Source organism: Nematostella vectensis, chromosome 14, assembly GCF_932526225.1.
Source record: "Nematostella vectensis chromosome 14, jaNemVect1.1, whole genome shotgun sequence".
NCBI lineage: Eukaryota > Metazoa > Cnidaria > Anthozoa > Actiniaria > Edwardsiidae > Nematostella > Nematostella vectensis.
The window spans coordinates 13,824,309-13,840,520 of NC_064047.1; the positions used below are offsets into that span (position 1 = coordinate 13,824,309).

Sequence of the window (16,212 nt, forward strand, 5' to 3'; positions counted from 1 at the left end):
TCTCATTGACTGTGGCGGTAGCCATCGGGAACCCTGTGGCCGACGAAACAATTCGTCGTTCTTGCTTGCTGTCCCACTGCGAAAACACCTTTCCTCTCCCTGGGTTGAGTCTGGTTTTGGTCGTTTCTGCCGATTCCGATGTCTCCAAAGTCGGGGTCGAACTCTGCCTTCACACGCTTTCTTATGAAATCACTAATGTGCTGGATACTGGGCGTGACATTCTCCTCTCTCAGGTCGGAGGACACGCTTTGCCATCGTTCTATGAGGTGGTCCGGCAGACGCATGACTATGCGCCTGAGGTTTCTGTTCGCGTTGATATACGCGAAATAGCCGATTCGTTTCATTGTCGCTAGGCAACTAACGACATCGATAGAAAACTCGCGGAGCTTTATCCTGTCGTTCTTTCCGATTCTGTCGCCTTTTGTGATGGTGTTGACTAGTGCGCGCGCAATGACACTTGCTTGACCAAATTGATCTTTTAGCGTTTTAAGCGCTCATTACGCCATTCGAACCTAAACCTGCTATGCATCTTTCCGCTTCTCCGGCAAGGTGCATTTTGAGCTGAATCATTCTTATGTTGTTGCTGAGATGATTCTTGTCGTGGATATGAATCTTGAATTTGTCGACGAAATCGGCATAATCTAGCGGGTTTCCGTCAAACTTTGTTAGCGCCACGGTCGGTATGTCTTTGCTAGCTTCTAATTTATACAGTGCGTCGGCTATTGACATAGTCGTGCTTTCTTGTGGTTGCACAATAGTCTCCTCAAACTCGACTAAATCATCGATCCACTGGTCCAAGACGTGTGTTGCTGTCACTGGTGATTGTTGACTGTGCGTGATTTCCTGCTGGGTATTTGGGGGAATAGGCGGTGTAGTCGGCGGGCGATCTTGGCTATTAGAAGCTGAGTTGTTATGTGGTATTTCCTGTTGACCTTGTTGGTCTATTTCTAAACTCGGGTCATTAGGCATAGCTTGCTTCGTCATCTTTTCGATGTGCTCCTCAATTGTTTCTTCTAACGTGTATACATCATTGTTCAAATCGTTTTCCCACGCGTCTAATGCATCATGATCCGGGTTTTCGAATTCGAAGAACAAGCTTTGTATTTCGCACGCGCTTTCGAAGTCCTTTCTTAGCTGATCTAGTTCTTTGCGAAATCGTTTCGCCGTGGTAGTATCTGTTGTCGTCAAATCGCGGATGCGCTTAATCGCACGCGTTATCTTGCAGCGTAATTGTTTCCTTCTTGTTCGTATATCTGTTTCGCTATCGGTACCGCAATTTTCCCTTTCGTAAACCATCGTTGCCATTTGGAACGGTCGTTGTCATTTTAAGAACGGTCGTTGCCATTTAAAACAGTCGTTGTCATTTTAGCCCATTTATGATGTCATACTCGTATCTCCGGCGATCGGAAAACGCTCCGAGACATCACGCGCGAGTGCCTTTGGGTTCCCTGTGGTACAAGAGCCCCGCACGTGAGTTTTGTGTTTACAATAAGGCGGAACAAGAAGCATCCACGTGCGAACAACAACAACGCGATCCTCCCCCTACAATGCATTCGATTCGGAAACCAACCGGCTGGAACGCATTTTACCAGTCAGTTGCGGTAAGTTAATGGGTCTAATAGCAATCCGTGAAATAAAATATCTGCAATTTAGAAAGTCCATACCAGTAAACTCTCTCACAGTGGTGGGAGTCTGAAGATTTCGGCCATGTCGCAAGTCTATTTTTTAAAAAAGGTATACAATTTCTATACTCTCCCTCATTTGCTCTATCTCTCCGGCTTTCTCGTAAATTTAATGACTGTACACATTTAACCATATTTCCAACACGATTTCTCTCGGAGTTTGGTTGACAGAAAATGTAAACTATCCAACAACCTACTGCGAATCTTTGGAATTCTTTTTTAAGTCACTTTAGAGGTTATTGTTTTTGCTGTCTTTAGCCAGATGTACAGAAACAGCTGAGTGATGGGGCAGGAATCGGAAACATTTCCACGGTTGTTGGCAGAATGTGGAAAAAAATTGCCTGCGGACAGAAGAAAGGTTTGTCCATTGAATGAAAGATCAAAGTTCAACGATCCAACCTTTTCTATTTTCTTTGTTTTCTATTGCACCGGGGGGGACTGGGGGGTTTCAGAGGAACTGGTGGGAGGCGTGGATCGCCCCTCCGGGCCTCCCAGCACCGTCTCCCGTCTTAGGCCTGGGGGACGCGAATCGTCCCTCCGAGCCCTCCAGCTCCGTCTCTATATATCGAGCGTATAATGTTTCACGTACATAAACAACCGGCGATCGCTAATTTAGGCCGAATTGGTTTCACGTACGTAAGCTTTTGGCGACTGCTAATGTAGGCCAAAACGGTTTCGTGTACGTGAACAATCGGCAAAAGCTAATGTAGGCCAAATCGATTTCACGTACATAAACAATCGGCAAAAGTTAATGTAGGCAAAATAGATTTCGCGTACACGAATAATCAATAAGGGCTGGTGTTTCGCGTGCTCGATTTCACGTACGTAGATGATTTTGGCCAAATCGATTTCAGATAATGTTTCACGTACATAAACAATCGGCAAAAGCTAATGTAGGCCAAATCGATTTCACGTACATAAACAACCGGCAAAAGTTAATGTAGGCAAAATAGATTTCGCGAACACGAATAATCAATTAGGGGCAGGTGTTTCGCGTGCATGAATAATCAATTAGGGCCGGTGTTTCGCCTGCATGAATAATTAGGGTGTAGGCCGGGCGCGTGCAAGCCCAAGGACTTGCGCGTACACGACTTTTTGGGGCAAATAGTGGTGGGCCGCAAAAACGAGGAGGTCCGCCAACCTACGGAGCGTGGAGTAACCGTTTTTCGGCCGTGAGTTCAAAGCCGCCGGCGTGGCGTTTAAACCTGAGTTCTACTCGAACACCTCGCTCCCGAACTCCTCGCGAATTTTTCGCAGTCTCTTTTTCACCCTTTCGCGTGCCACCAGGGAGGGCCCTTTCCCGCTTTTTTTATCATGCGGTGCGAGGCCGTGTCGAGCTCTGATAGCGGCCTTGAGCGCGTTGTATCTCTCTTGTTCCTGAAGTATTAGCCGAAACTCTTCGTCTGAGATACGCCCGTCTTGCAGAGCCTTAGAGACCAGCTCGCTGATCGAGTTTTTCTTACTCTCCGCTAGAACCATCGTGTCTTCGTGTTTAGCCACCTTGCTCGTAAGACCCCTAGAGACCACCTCCGCGCCCGCGCCCACGACACCGACCAGCCCAGCGACCCCTGCCAGCGGAGCGCCGATCAGAACCCCTATCCCACTCAAAGAGACTCCCAGCCCGGCGCTGGAAAGCGCCCCTGCAGCGATGCCGGATGCCACAGACACAGCATGGGTAACGGCGAAGGCGCGCTTATACTTCTTCCGCACCTGTCGATAATGCGTTATCTCGTTGTCTAGAACCGCCTGAGTGTCACGTAATACCTGGAGTCGGAAACTTTGCGCGTCGCCGCCGGTGCTTGCCGGAGCGGTAGGCGTTTACGGGGGGTGGGCACTGGGGAGCGAGGGATATATGGATATGCCACCACTGCTAACGTCGCTGTTCGCCATGCCTGTTATGTCGGGCCTAGGTTAGCTCTAATACGAGGTGAACAGGCTTGTCCTTAAAGTCCACCCGTCTACCGCGGTCATCCCTGATCCATATTCGGATACTCGAGACAAACTCAGAGGAAGACGCAGCGACACAAATGGGGATGTCGGGTCCATAGACGATTTTCTCGTGCGGCCTCCCGCGGGTTTCTAGGCAAGCGAGAACGTTTGAAGGCTCGTCTGAGGCGAGGCACTGCGAGCGGTCTACGATGTCGCAGAAGATGTAGATGGCCTCTATTTTCGACAAAGTCACCTTAAGTGGGGGGTCCCCCAAGGGCAGTGCGAGGCCCCGCTCCCCCATCTGATCGTCTTTAGCCTCTAGGCCAAATAGTGCGCAAAGCTCGGCGTTCAGGAACACAATGCCTGTGGACACGAGCACGATCTTCCCGGTGAGGGGATCCGCGGTCAGAATCTGGCTTTTAGCGTGGTTGATCGTCTCCACGATGGACTCGGCCGTGTGGTGCCCGGCTGGCAGAGTGACGATGGGCGGGAGGGAGGGAGTCGTTATCTGCTGCTCCCGCTCGAGATTATACCAGCTGTTAAACAGCGAGCACTGCCGGAGCGCCACAAAGCGAGGGCGCCTTATCGGCTGCTCGAAGAAGAGCGTCAGTTCACCTCCGGTGAACACAGCGTGTAGGACCACCATTGTGTTGAACATAGCCCGCCTCCGTGTTTAATAGGGCTGAGCATGGATTGGGAAGGCTGGCAGATGCTGAACGAGGTCCCCCGGAGGAAGGAGGAGGAGACGAAGAAGGCGGCAGTTGCGGCGGGAGCTTCTATAGCCGAACATATCAAACACGCTATAGCCGAACAAGTCAAAACACCGGTTTCCCTAGGTTTCCCTAGGTCTCTGACCCTCGCGCAAAAGCTGCTCTACGCCGTGCCCGCGACCCCCGTGGAGAGCACGGCCTCAGACATCATCCCACTACTCACGCAGCTGGAGATACACGTGGCTGAGGACAAATCATTCACGACTAGGGTCCGAGACATATTCAAAGAGACAGTAGTCACGCACAAGTCCGCCAAGGAGTCTCGCCGGTGGCTATCGGAGCCTTCCTACAGGCCACAGCAACTCAACTTTGCGGTCTGGTGCGCAACCGCCGGATGTGAATTGTCCCTAACTGACCACACTTTCGCCACGCTCCCCTCTGTCATCAGGGGATTTTTAAGGTTTCACGCCTACTTCACCACCCGGAGGATACTCTACGAGCTCGGCGTCCCCCTGCCTGGCGACAACCCGTTCACGCAAAAAGGTAACCCCTACAAGAAGGCCGCTTTCGAGCGTCTATGCATAGAGTTCGGTTTGCCGCGTAAACCGGACTTCCGATGGAAAGGCGGGCGGAACCACGGGCTAGGCGATGTGTTTGTGTTCTACCCGGGGGAGGGGTATCGCAACGTGCACGTGATCCGTGGCTACGACACGGCGGCGGACGAGTACCCGAGCCACCTCAATCTGTTTAGCGACGAAGGTGGGACGTACAATAGTGGGAAGCAGGTGGGTTACATACGCAACGACCACCACGGAGGCGTGCAATATAGCTAGTTTGCGCCTCCCAAAGGCGAGGGGCTGACAAAAGCAGGGCTAGGGAGACTCGACCGCTCGGTCGAGGCGTTCGTCTACACAGTGCTTGGCGCGCAGGTAAACGTCCGTTCCTCCATCGCAGGGGCCGGTGGGCCGGCCATGGAGGCGCAGGCGGAGTTCACGGAGCTGCTCGAAGACGCGATCATAAAAAACGACATCGCTCGAAGCGTGCAAAGGTACCAGTTAGCCGTGCAGGAGGCCAAGGTGAGACTGAGTCTTGCGGTTGCACCAGGAGTGTGGCTGATGCCGAGCGATCTGGTGATAAACACGCAAAGCGTCGTGGGCTACAACAATAAGCTGCAGAAAGCCACGGACTCCACGAAGCTCGGCGCAAACGTGATCAACACCGAGACAAAGCCAGTCGGTGCTCGTAACATGGCGGGTGGGCATCCTAAGGTGCAACACGCGACTGACCACGCGCCGCCCCGGCGGCAAAGCACCCCTGCGAAAGTGCACGCGGAGGGCGCGGCCCCTACCCTGTCGGGCGAGAAAAGTGACCACACCGCCCTCAAGGTGGGGTTGTCGGTGCTCGTGGTGGCCGCGGCGTATTACTTGTTCCGATGACTGCTTTGCATTCGACGAACCAAGAACGCGGCTACGGCTAGAATGAGCAGCCACGCATTTTTGCCAAGGAATTTCACCGCTTCCCCTGCAGCCTTAAACACGAAGTTCGCGATGCTGCCTACTAGCCCGGGGAGAAGTTCGCCCAGCTTTTTACCGATGGCCTTAAGCCCGTTACCGACCCCTCTGGCCACGGAGGAGAGCGACTTGCCGAGCGACGTCACAATGGCCGCGATTGTCGTCGCTACGGCCAACCCGATAGCGGTGACGGTGAAGCCGTACTTTTTGAAGATGGCTTTGATGCGCTCTCTTAGCGGCTTTTGGTTCTCGAGCTCTCGGTTTTCGCGTTCTAGTTCGTCAATCTCGGACAGCCTCTCCTCGTTGCGCTCACGGGCCTCTTGGCGGCGACTCTATGACGTGTTAGGGTCGTCGATGGTCTCCCTGTCTGTGGCTACCACCCCTTGCAGCTCTTGGACTCGTTCTGTGTTCTCCTGTATGACCGCGTCTATCTCTGCCACGGACCCCATCGCCATCTTGAAGCCTTTCAGCTTTGCAACGTCCTGTCGAATGCTCCCGTTCTCATTGAACAGCTGTCTTGGTTTAGTCCAACCTCCTTTGCCGAGGTTGCGAAGCTCTATTAGCGTCTTTCCCCTCCGGTCTGACTGGAACCGTATCAGATTCTCGTTAAGGTCTGGGTATTCCTCCCTGAGGGACTGGAGGCCGAGTCTTGTCGCTGCACCCTCTGTGATGAACGAGGTTTCAGCGGTTGCCGTTCCGGCGGTTCGCGAAGCCATGCTATGCGCAGCATGCGTACGCGACGACGTGCTCGTCATTGGGATCGACTCCCCATCGTCGGGGTCAAACGGGATGAGGGGCGTCGTCTCGTCGTCCCCCGCCCCGCGATCGGCGGACGCGCCCGGCAAGGTATCGTCAATGTCAACGTCAACATCACCCATGATGCGCGCGCATAACTCATGCTATGCTATGTTAGACATGTCTAACAGTCCGCACCATAGCCTCGCAACTTCGTACTTTATGTGCATATATACACGTATATGTATACGATGTCAGTCAGCGATAAACTCGACCCCAAGCGAACACCCAGAATCCCTCTGGGGTTGAAAGCCGAGAGAACTGTTCACCGGGTCACTTTCAACCCGTCGACGGCCTCCCCAGAGGAGACGCTATATGTGGCGGTCCCAAAGCTGTCGGAAGGCGTCACGCTCGTGCCTGGCTCCTTGAGGGTTGGTCTCGAACTCTCCGTCTCAGGCCATGCGAATAATACCGTCGTGAACAACGTCGGCCGAAATCTCGTGAGCCGCCTGAAAATCACGTTTGCAGGAGAAACGCTCCAGGACACCAACCGCTACGACGTCTTCAAGACGTATGAGGAGCTTTACCTGTCCAAGGTCGAGAGAGAGGACCGCCTGGAGCAGGGCATACAGTCGGAAAACATGCGCAAGCTTCGCTCCAAGGCTGGCGATAAGGCGACCAGTAACGCCAAGGAGAACGCTCTAAGCGCAACCCACGGGGCGAGGTACACCATCCCGCTAGACCATTCTCTGCTGACGGACCACGGCGTGCCATACCCAAGGGCGCTCTCCGAGGCGCTGCTCTTCGAGATCACGTTCGCATCGGCTGACCAGGTAGTAGTCGGAACTGATGCCACCAAATTATCCTATGGCATCAAAAATCTAGAGCTAGAGTACGAAAGCCTGAGGGATGACAACCTCGCCCGGTCTGCAGCCGCCGCCTACCACAACGGCACAACGTTCTTCTACGAGCAAGTGAACCTTTACAAGACCTTCGTGATTAGCAAAGGGACAGACAGCATAATCAACGAGAGTGTCAACCTGCCGCGAAGGTCTGTGAGTGGTCTGCTGCTCCTCATCGTGGAGCCATACACGGCAGGGACTCGCGACTTTGAGAAGTTGGTGTACCCCGACATCAAGAGCGTTCGCGTTACAATCGACGGCACGCCAAACAAAGTCTTCAGCCAGGGCCTGCGCTCCACGGATTTCTGGAGGGAGGCGAAAAGGCGGTTCGTCCGCCCCTCCCCGGGGGGGCACAGCGGAGCGCCCGCCGCCCCGGCAATCGGCCCCGAGTCGTTCTTTGGCGATAACAAATTTGCTCTGTGGATCGACCTTCGAACGACGGACGACAGCGCCATCCATGGGGGTGGTCTCCGATTGGTCAATACCCGCGACGGTGTGCACCTCGAGATAAAACGCACGGCAGGCGGCTCGGGTAGCGTAAACTGTCACGTGTTTGTAGTGGCCGACGTCCAGATGAACCTTATGCATGGACAGCTAGAGTCCATACAATACTGAGCACATACGCCGGAGCGGTATGGACCCGAAAAACGTCCCATTTAACGCTCTCATCGTGGGCCCGACGTCATGCGGGAAGACCCAATTCGTAGTGGACCGACTGCGCGGCCCTTTCCGGGGCAAGTTTGACTACATCGTACTCGTGTGCCCTACCTTTGTCTACAACAAAACATACGACGGCTTCGGCGAGGGCGACAATCGTCTGTTTGTCATCGCACCTGTGGAGCCTGGAGGAGGGGGCGGCAGAGCCGCAGTCGCATGTACTGTACGGATTTCCGCAGTCTTCACACAGGCAGCGGTAGTCGGACTCGAACCAGCGGATGTTCCCTTGTGCCCACTCCTTCAGCATATCGTGAGGCCCCTCTTTATCTCCCCAGGGCGGGACCTGTCCATAGTCGCCACAACACACTACCTGACACGGCCGCGTGGCGAGATACCCTAGGATGGCGCGTAGCACTTTAGTCTGCACCTTACAGCACTCGTCAATGATGATTACCTCTGCGAGACGGTCGAGTTTGTGCCACAGCTCGGAAGGTCTCCACTCCTCTATCGGCTTCTCCGTTGGTATGCAGAGGTAGTGGTGGTAGGTTTGAGCCTTCACCGCGAGGCTCGGGTTGTTGCGATGGTCGTGGGCGAGGTCGTTCTCGGGGGTGAGCACCACAGCGTTACGGCCACGGAACATGCTCACCGCCCACTCGGTCTTCCCCGATCCTCCCTGGCCGGCTAGATACATCCTCGCAGAGGTCGCGGCCACCAGATCGCACGGCAGACTCGGCGCAGTGCTTGGCTCCCTAGCCAAGCACCCCGACCTCTTCGGACCCCAAGCCGCCTCGGGCCGCCACTCGTACCCAGGCCTCTTGTGGCGCCACTCTTCATACCTCGGATTTCGCTCCACTAGCTTCACACCACTGGGCACCGCCTTTGCGTATATGGCATCTGTGCACACACGGAGGACGTCTTCGCGAGGGAACCGCCTCAACATGCGTCGCAACGCTATGTTTGTGTACGCCAAGACGAAGGCCCTGATGTGGTACCATTGTGAGCGCCGGACTCCGTCTTTGTATTGGATCAGATGAGCCCCGTCGGCATGCTCGAAGTTAAGTAAGTGGTCGGTGCCCGCAAGGAGGTTTGTCAGATACGCGGCTTCCTCACGGTCGCGGACTACGATCGAGGACTCGTCGCCATGGCGAGCGCACTTGCCTACGAAACGGACAGCGAGATCTCGACCCTGCGAGTCTTCGCCGCCGGGGCCGGAGTGGGGGAACTTGATGGAGTCCTTTTTTCCGACGCTATACAACACCTCCCTTGCCGCGGCCATGGCGAGGTCACCCGAGTCTAGCAGGTCCTTGAGCTCTGGCGTGGTGATCCAGCCCTCGTTTTGTTGCAAGTGCTGCCCTACCCTCCCGGAAGTGTAGGGGTGGCAGGCCTCAGAGAACCCCCACTCGGTCAACTGAATGGCCCCGGTCAGTTGAAGAACCTCACTCAATGGCCGTCCCGCAACATCCGCGATACGATACACGTTCGTAGGGAAGCCGTATTTCGGTACCAGATCAATGGCGTCCGAGGCGCCGCCGAAGACACTGTCCTCGCATCCTAGGTACGCCGCACGCATGTCGATGTGAGCATGAGGCCGCGCCCCTAAGTTTTCCCTGCTATTCCACATTTTGGACTCGCCCTGCGCCGCTCGCCAGACGTCCCTGTATTTAGGAGGCGTTGGCCTGATGTTTTCTCTTTGGGTCCACTTCTTGAAGCGATACCCTATTGCGCCGCCCATCGAGTGCGTAGCTTCGATGTACTCTTGGTAGGCTGGGTGATCGTTAGGGAGCCATTGAGGATCATGTCCAGTCTCGTCTGTAAACGCCCTGTCGATAGCCCACCCGTCTTGTCCCGATCGGTACAGTTTGCCTTCGTGCGTGACTATAACACGCCCACACAGCCAGACCCTCGTGCTTCTGGGGATCGCCCTGTTTATGAAGCGGATGAGCACCTCCCGCACCTTCGCCTCTTGCGTTTTTGCGGCGGCACTGGTAGCGCGAGGCGCTGCCTCTCCCTGACATAACGAACGAAGCTCCCTCTCAGCCTCGAAGTCTAGGCCGTGGACGCTCGCGATCGCAGGTGGTTCAGTCGGAAGCTCAGCCCATTCGTAGTTATTGTGGCAAGGGATGGTGATCCTCGTCTTAGTCCCGTACTTCCCCGAGTCTCACAGGGCGTTACCCAGGGCGTCCACGGCTACTAGCTTTACCTCGAGCTTTCTTTCCATCTCAAAGAGGTCCTCTTTGGTGCACCCCGTGGTGGCCAGCTTCTTGTCAAATCGCTCGAGGATCTTGCCTCGTGTCTTGGTTAGACCAAGGGAGCGCGAGGTGCCGCGATTCCTCAAGAAGTCGGCAACATAGCTCACAACACAGTTAACGAAGGCGTCACCCCCCTCTCGCACAAACATTGGCCCGGGCTCACCATTTTGCTCAGGTAAAGGGCGAAGCTCGTATCTCACGTAGACGAGGTACTCTCGCCCCTTCTCCCAAATACCCGCATCGATGCCTTCCAGGGCGCCGACTGCGATTTGGTTGACTAACAACCCACCGATCTTGTGCTCCGAGCGCCCTTCCTCCTCTGTGATTGGCGCCAATGGCTCTGCGGGGGCCTTACCAACGACCGTAAAGAGCCTGTAACGCCAGTCGGGGTCTACCATCTCGAGCACCAGCGGAAGCACTGCGTTCGCCCGCAGAGACTCTCACTCGTGCAAGACCCACCACACCGAGCCGTCGTAATTAATATCAGGCCCCCGCACAACCGGCTTTAGAGCAATGACACCTGTTCCACCAAGATCTCGTATCTCCTGGTAAACACTGGCGCTTATGTCTTGGCCCCGTAGAGTGGCATCCACGCTTGGGAACCGAAGATGGACGCCGCCGACCCCGTCTCGGGGTCTAAGCTCTCCGGGCCCTCTCTGCTGCCGTCCCGGCAGCAGGAGGTCGAACTCGCGCCAGACCTCCTCCGTCCACACCTTCTCCGGTACGAGCGGCTTAAGCAGCCTGTGCTTGACATCGTCGGGGATGTCCTCGTCCAGGATGTTTTGGACTAGCCCTGCCAGTACGGCGGGCGCCTCTTTGTCACGCATGCTATCGAGAATCTCCTCTATGTAGGCGTCCATGCTCGGGGCACACCTTGAGCCACCCAGTCTCTAACTGAGAGTTGGGGTATGCCCTGCGCTACCCAGTCTCTAATTGCCCGTATCGCGGGCTGCGATGTCAGACGAGTGCGAACCGCTTCCAAGCGCGCCTCTCGATGCCGCGCATCCTCTGCCCTTTACGATTCGCTCCGCAGGGGCGACACAGCCGCGTCTCCGACTGAGTCCCTATGCCGCAGACCCTGCACGGCACGGGGAGGGGGCTGCCCTTACGGAGCCTTTGGAGGTGCACCTTGCAGTAGGTGTCCAAGCACCTCCGGCCGCACGTGTTTGCGCGGCCGATCCTTAGCCACCCGCAGTAATCTTTTCCGCGCCCCATCCTTCGAACGCTCGGTATACCGCAGGACATACGAATGTCTAATTGCAAACCCAACGCCTAATTAATTATTCATGCACGCGAAACACCGGCCCTATATGATTATTCATGCACGCGAAACACCTGCCCCTAATTGATTATTCGTGTTCGCGAAATCTATTTTGCCTACATTAACTTTTGCCGATTGTTTATGTACGTGAAATCGATTTGGCCTACATTAGCTTTTGCCGATTGTTTATGTACGTGAAACATTATCTGAAATCGATTTGGCCAAAATCATCTACGTACATGAAATCGAGCACGCGAAACACCAGCCCTAATTGATTATTCGTGTACGCGAAATCTATTTTGCCTACATTAACTTTTGCCGATTGTTTATGTACGTGAAATCGATTTGGCCTACATTAGCTTTTGCCGATTGTTCACGTACACGAAACCGTTTTAGCCTACATTAGCAGTCGCCAAAAGCTTACGTACGTGAAACCGATTCGGCCTACATTAGCGATCGCCGGTTGTTTATGTACGTGAAACATTATACGCTCGATATATAGAGACGGAGCTGGGGGGCTCGGAGGGACGATTCGCGTCTCCCAGGCCTAAGACGGGAGACGGTGCTGGGAGGCCCGGAGGGGCGATCCACGCCTCCCACCATTCCCTCTGAAACCCCCCAGTCCCCCCTGCACCCCATCAGGTATTCAGCTGAATATTTTTTACCCTTCATAATATTATAATACAAAATTGTTAGATCATTTTGAAGTTTGATAGGTTTCCCACAGTCTGTAGTGTTTAGAACATTTGTGAAGTGAAATCTAGAGTTTGCTCTTGGTTCGCTCATACAAATTTTTAAATTTCACTTTGCAGTTTGTTCTACAACATCCCTCCATTAACTATGATGACCATGAGCTAGCATATTGTATGGTAGTTGTATTAAAAAGCTTATGTTATTTATTGTTTTAACAGTACTGGAAGGACAAGGCACAAAGCATAAGAGAGGATCTTGACACAGGCATGGCAACGAAGAATAAGTGTGCTTCTTGTCAAACAGAATTTTCCAGAAGCAAAGATCTTAAGTATCATGAAAAAGGATGTCATCCATGCATTTGCAATGAATGCAATGAAACATTCGACCATGAAAACAAGTTAAAAAGACACATCAACAAAAAGCATGCGGCAAGCTTGAAGTGTGGGGACTGCGGAAAGACTTTTGCAGAGAAAAGAAACCTCATTAGGCACAGCAAGTCCCATCAGTAGTCCTCTCTGTTGTTTTCAGTTTTGAGTAAAAGGCAACAAGTGAGGACATGTTTTTAGACAATAACAGAGGAAGGGGTGCAAAAAATATTCTATAGAGAACAGAGAGGACTACTGATGGGACTTGCTGTGCCTAATGAGGTTTCTTTTCTCTGTTCAACCACCTCTCTGAATCACCTTTGTATTGTAATTATAAAATGCGACCCTTGATTGTTTGACTGTCAAGTAGCTTTTTTACAAACGAACTTGGTATTTTCAAATAATGATAATCTATCTTTTTATAGCACTTTAAATTTAACAATTTAATAGTGATTTACAACTCTTGATAGGAAATAATAATGATAAATTTTTACAATATTTTAGGGGTTTGACTTATACACAGGGTTGACTTATACATAATCATATATGGCAATAAGAAACTATACAATAATTTAAAAAATAGTGTCAACTTTTTTTACTACATTTTTTCCTCTGCATATGCTTTGTTTTTGACATCATTGTATGTGAGCCAGATTTCTTACTGCCTTGTGTGTTGGACTGTACCGTTTAGCCAGGTCATGGCCACGCTTGCGTTTTCTTGTAGGCCCTTGTAATGACTGCAGCTGTACTGGTCTACCCTTAAGGGTGGCCTGCTGGCTTCCGTTACCATTTTTTCTTTTTCTGTTGGGTTGTACTGTAATTTTCTTCCCCTTTCCTGTTTTGTTAGTTTCAACAGATCCAAAGTTGAAAAGGGCAGTTGTAAGTTTTGCGTGCATTGATGTTGGAGATGTCAAAGATGCAACTCTTTTCGAGAATTGCATGATACCTTTGGCTAAGTTTGCATCCCCTGTGTTTTTAAGCTTTTCTGTTATCAAATTGCAAGACTTCATAAGTGCATCTGCTGCTGTTTCAATAGAGGAATCTTCTGCATCACCAGTTACTGATGTGGTGTCAGGCATTGACACGTCTTGAATTGTTTCATCAAGATAGGACTGTGATGCATCCTGATCATCAGAATCCGAATCAGGTAGTACATTTACCCCAGGGTTACTGCTTTCTTGGGCACGCAAAGTGCTATAACATGAAAGAGGCAGTGATTCTCCTATGGCAATCCAAGCCAATTTCTGTCTCATTTCTGGCTGAGTCACTGGAACAAAATTGATACAATGGGCTTTATTTGCAGACCACAATACATACTGATGCTTGCAAGGGCTTCCATCTTCACTCTAACAAATACTGGGAGGCTCAGTTGATTTATTTTTATTTAAAACAAGGAATTGTCTTCATTTGTATCCTTGTCCACAAAAGAAAAACAGAAAAACAGAAAAGAAAACAGATTTGAACGTAGCAATTATTTATATCAGAAAGTCCCAAATTCAGACAATTCAGTGTTTATGTTTAAGGGGGTCTACTTGGGGGGAAGGGGAGGGAGGGGTAAAAGGTTCTAGGAATGTCGATGTGGGGACATAAAAGTTTTAAAGTGATTGAAGGGGGAAAAGAACATCTTGTAGGCCTTGAATCTAGAAATATTATCATTGGGAGTACAGTATACCAAAATATAATCTGGGATTAACCATCCCGTCATTGATTATAGGGGTTATTGGAGGGGGTGGGGTGGTCAACATGTTTTGGGGTTTCTACTGGGGGTCAACAGTTTTGATGTTGCAAAAGGGAGGGTTGTACAGGAAACAAAAACTCAAGTAGCGTGCCACAGAATGCCAACCCCCCACCCACCCAACCAAACCATAAATAATGAACTCTCCCTAAATGGCACATGCACAAGCTGTGACAACAGTTAGTTTACCTTTCATTGTTCTATGATGAGCTCCTAACTTTAAACACATCGTTGTTGAACTTTTCTACAGTTGATAGATACAAGTCGCGTTCCCTTAAATCAGGAGTGCGAAAACCTGAGCTGCCATCCGTTCCTTTACCCATAAAGCGCCGTCTGTAAAGACCATCAAAGCTGCCATCAGCTATGGAGAACAATTTGTCTTTATAGTGGTCCTCCAACTCAACTGTGAGCTTGCTGATAAGCCCGACAACGTTGTACTCCTTAACTCTCCTCAGAATTGTATCCTTCAGTACTAAAAACTGTGCCTCAGCAAAATTATTAGTGTGGTTGCCTCTTACTCGTAGTTCTGTACGAAAGCAAAGAGCAAAGGCCTCCTTCTCAATATACAGAGTTCCCAAATAGTCAACCAGATTTGGATAACATTTGCATTTGTCATCATTCAACAGTTCAGAAAAGCAGTCCTCAAACAGTTCCTCTGTTTCTGCATACAAGCTCTTCTTAAAAAGACTAAGGATGTAGGGACGATCAACTTGATTGATACCATGGCTGGTCTCATGTAGCCACCTCCAAACCTGCTGAAGCATGTGAAAAATGCATAGAAGAAGTTTACAGGATGGCCACACTGAGTTGAGAGCATTGCGTTCCTCTTTGCAATTGTCGGTTAGAATGACCTCAGGGCCAACTTTTGGTCCACGGCCATAAAAAGCATAGTCTGGCAAGCATGACTGTAGCATCTCAAAACCCAGCTTCAATGATTATTTTCTTTCATCACTTGTAATAAGGATACCTAATGGCAGAGCTCCAGCAACATTGTGCGTGCACACAACAAACACTTTTAAGTTGTGATCTTCGGTATTTGAAGTGGCATCAATAAAAACTAGTTCAGCTGATTGCTGGACTTCTTTGTGCACACGTTTCATAAGTGGTGAGATAATTGTAATTATCAGAGATGTATCATCACCTCCATAAATTTGGTGCATTGTGCTAGCTTCTGGGTTTGCTTTTCTGTATTCTTCTAATTTTTCAACCATTTTTGAAAACATCAAGTGGCCTGTCCCGCCATATCTCTCCTTGCACATCTGGGTGTATATAAGATACCAAAAATCTCTCCTTCTTGGCATTAAAGATCGATTGGCCTTTTTCCCGTGGTAGTCAAGTTCACCCTTGCATGACTCTCTCAAGTCTTTCAGACACTGCTGTCTAGCAGTGGATGGGGTGCAGCCACTTTCAAAGAGCTTCATTACTTTGTAAATAACTTCTGGTGAAACATCATGAAAATTCGAGGCTTCAAGAGTATCGACTGAATGATTGTGTTCCCAAGTAATCTCAATCGTGCAACAGCCATCACAAGCGATCTTGACAAACATTTGGAAAGGGCAGTTAGTGTATTTTACCCTTGCAGAAGGGTTCAGCAGTAACTTCTTCTGTGGGTCCTTGCTTGGGCTCCAGTTCCTGGTGTTGTGGTGGCACCTGTAATAGTTTTTCAGGGCACACCCTTTTGTTGGCTTTTTCTTGGTCTTGATTCGAACAGTAACGCTGTTAATCGCTTCATATTCGTCCAGCCATCCATCTAGATTCTCGGTAGTTACCTCTTCTGTTTGGA

The 16,212-nt window shown here is 51.2% G+C and overlaps 2 protein-coding genes across 2 annotated transcripts; one reads left to right on the forward strand and one right to left on the reverse strand.

Annotated features, from left to right (window-relative positions):
* The first annotated feature begins 495 nt into the window (after positions 1-495).
* LOC125559742 lies at positions 496-12,641 on the forward strand. The gene is made up of 3 exons (XM_048721349.1): positions 496-1,601; positions 1,941-2,040; positions 12,548-12,641. Exons 1-3 carry the CDS (start codon positions 1,377-1,379, stop codon positions 12,586-12,588), a joined length of 366 nt encoding a protein of 121 aa, XP_048577306.1. The 5' UTR covers positions 496-1,376; the 3' UTR covers positions 12,589-12,641.
* A 1,922-nt stretch (positions 12,642-14,563) lies between these two features.
* Positions 14,564-15,343, reverse strand: LOC116609235. The gene has a single exon (XM_032370118.2). The coding sequence runs from the start codon at positions 15,341-15,343 to the stop codon at positions 14,630-14,632; it is 714 nt and encodes a 237-aa protein (XP_032226009.1). The 3' UTR covers positions 14,564-14,629.
* Positions 15,344-16,212: the final 869 nt, after the last annotated feature.

Bases quoted from the DNA above. Each gene is read 5' to 3' on its own strand.
- LOC125559742 (XM_048721349.1), top strand. From the start codon at position 1,377: ATGATGTCATACTCGTATCTCCGGCGATCGGAAAACGCTCCGAGACAT. The intron at 1,602-1,940 runs GTAAGTTAATGG...TGCTGTCTTTAG, and splicing joins CATTTTACCAGTCAGTTGCG to CCAGATGTACAGAAACAGCT. The intron at 2,041-12,547 runs GTTTGTCCATTG...TTGTTTTAACAG, and splicing joins TGCCTGCGGACAGAAGAAAG to TACTGGAAGGACAAGGCACA.
- LOC116609235 (XM_032370118.2), bottom strand. From the start codon at position 15,343: ATGCTACAGTCATGCTTGCCAGACTATGCTTTTTATGGCCGTGGACCA.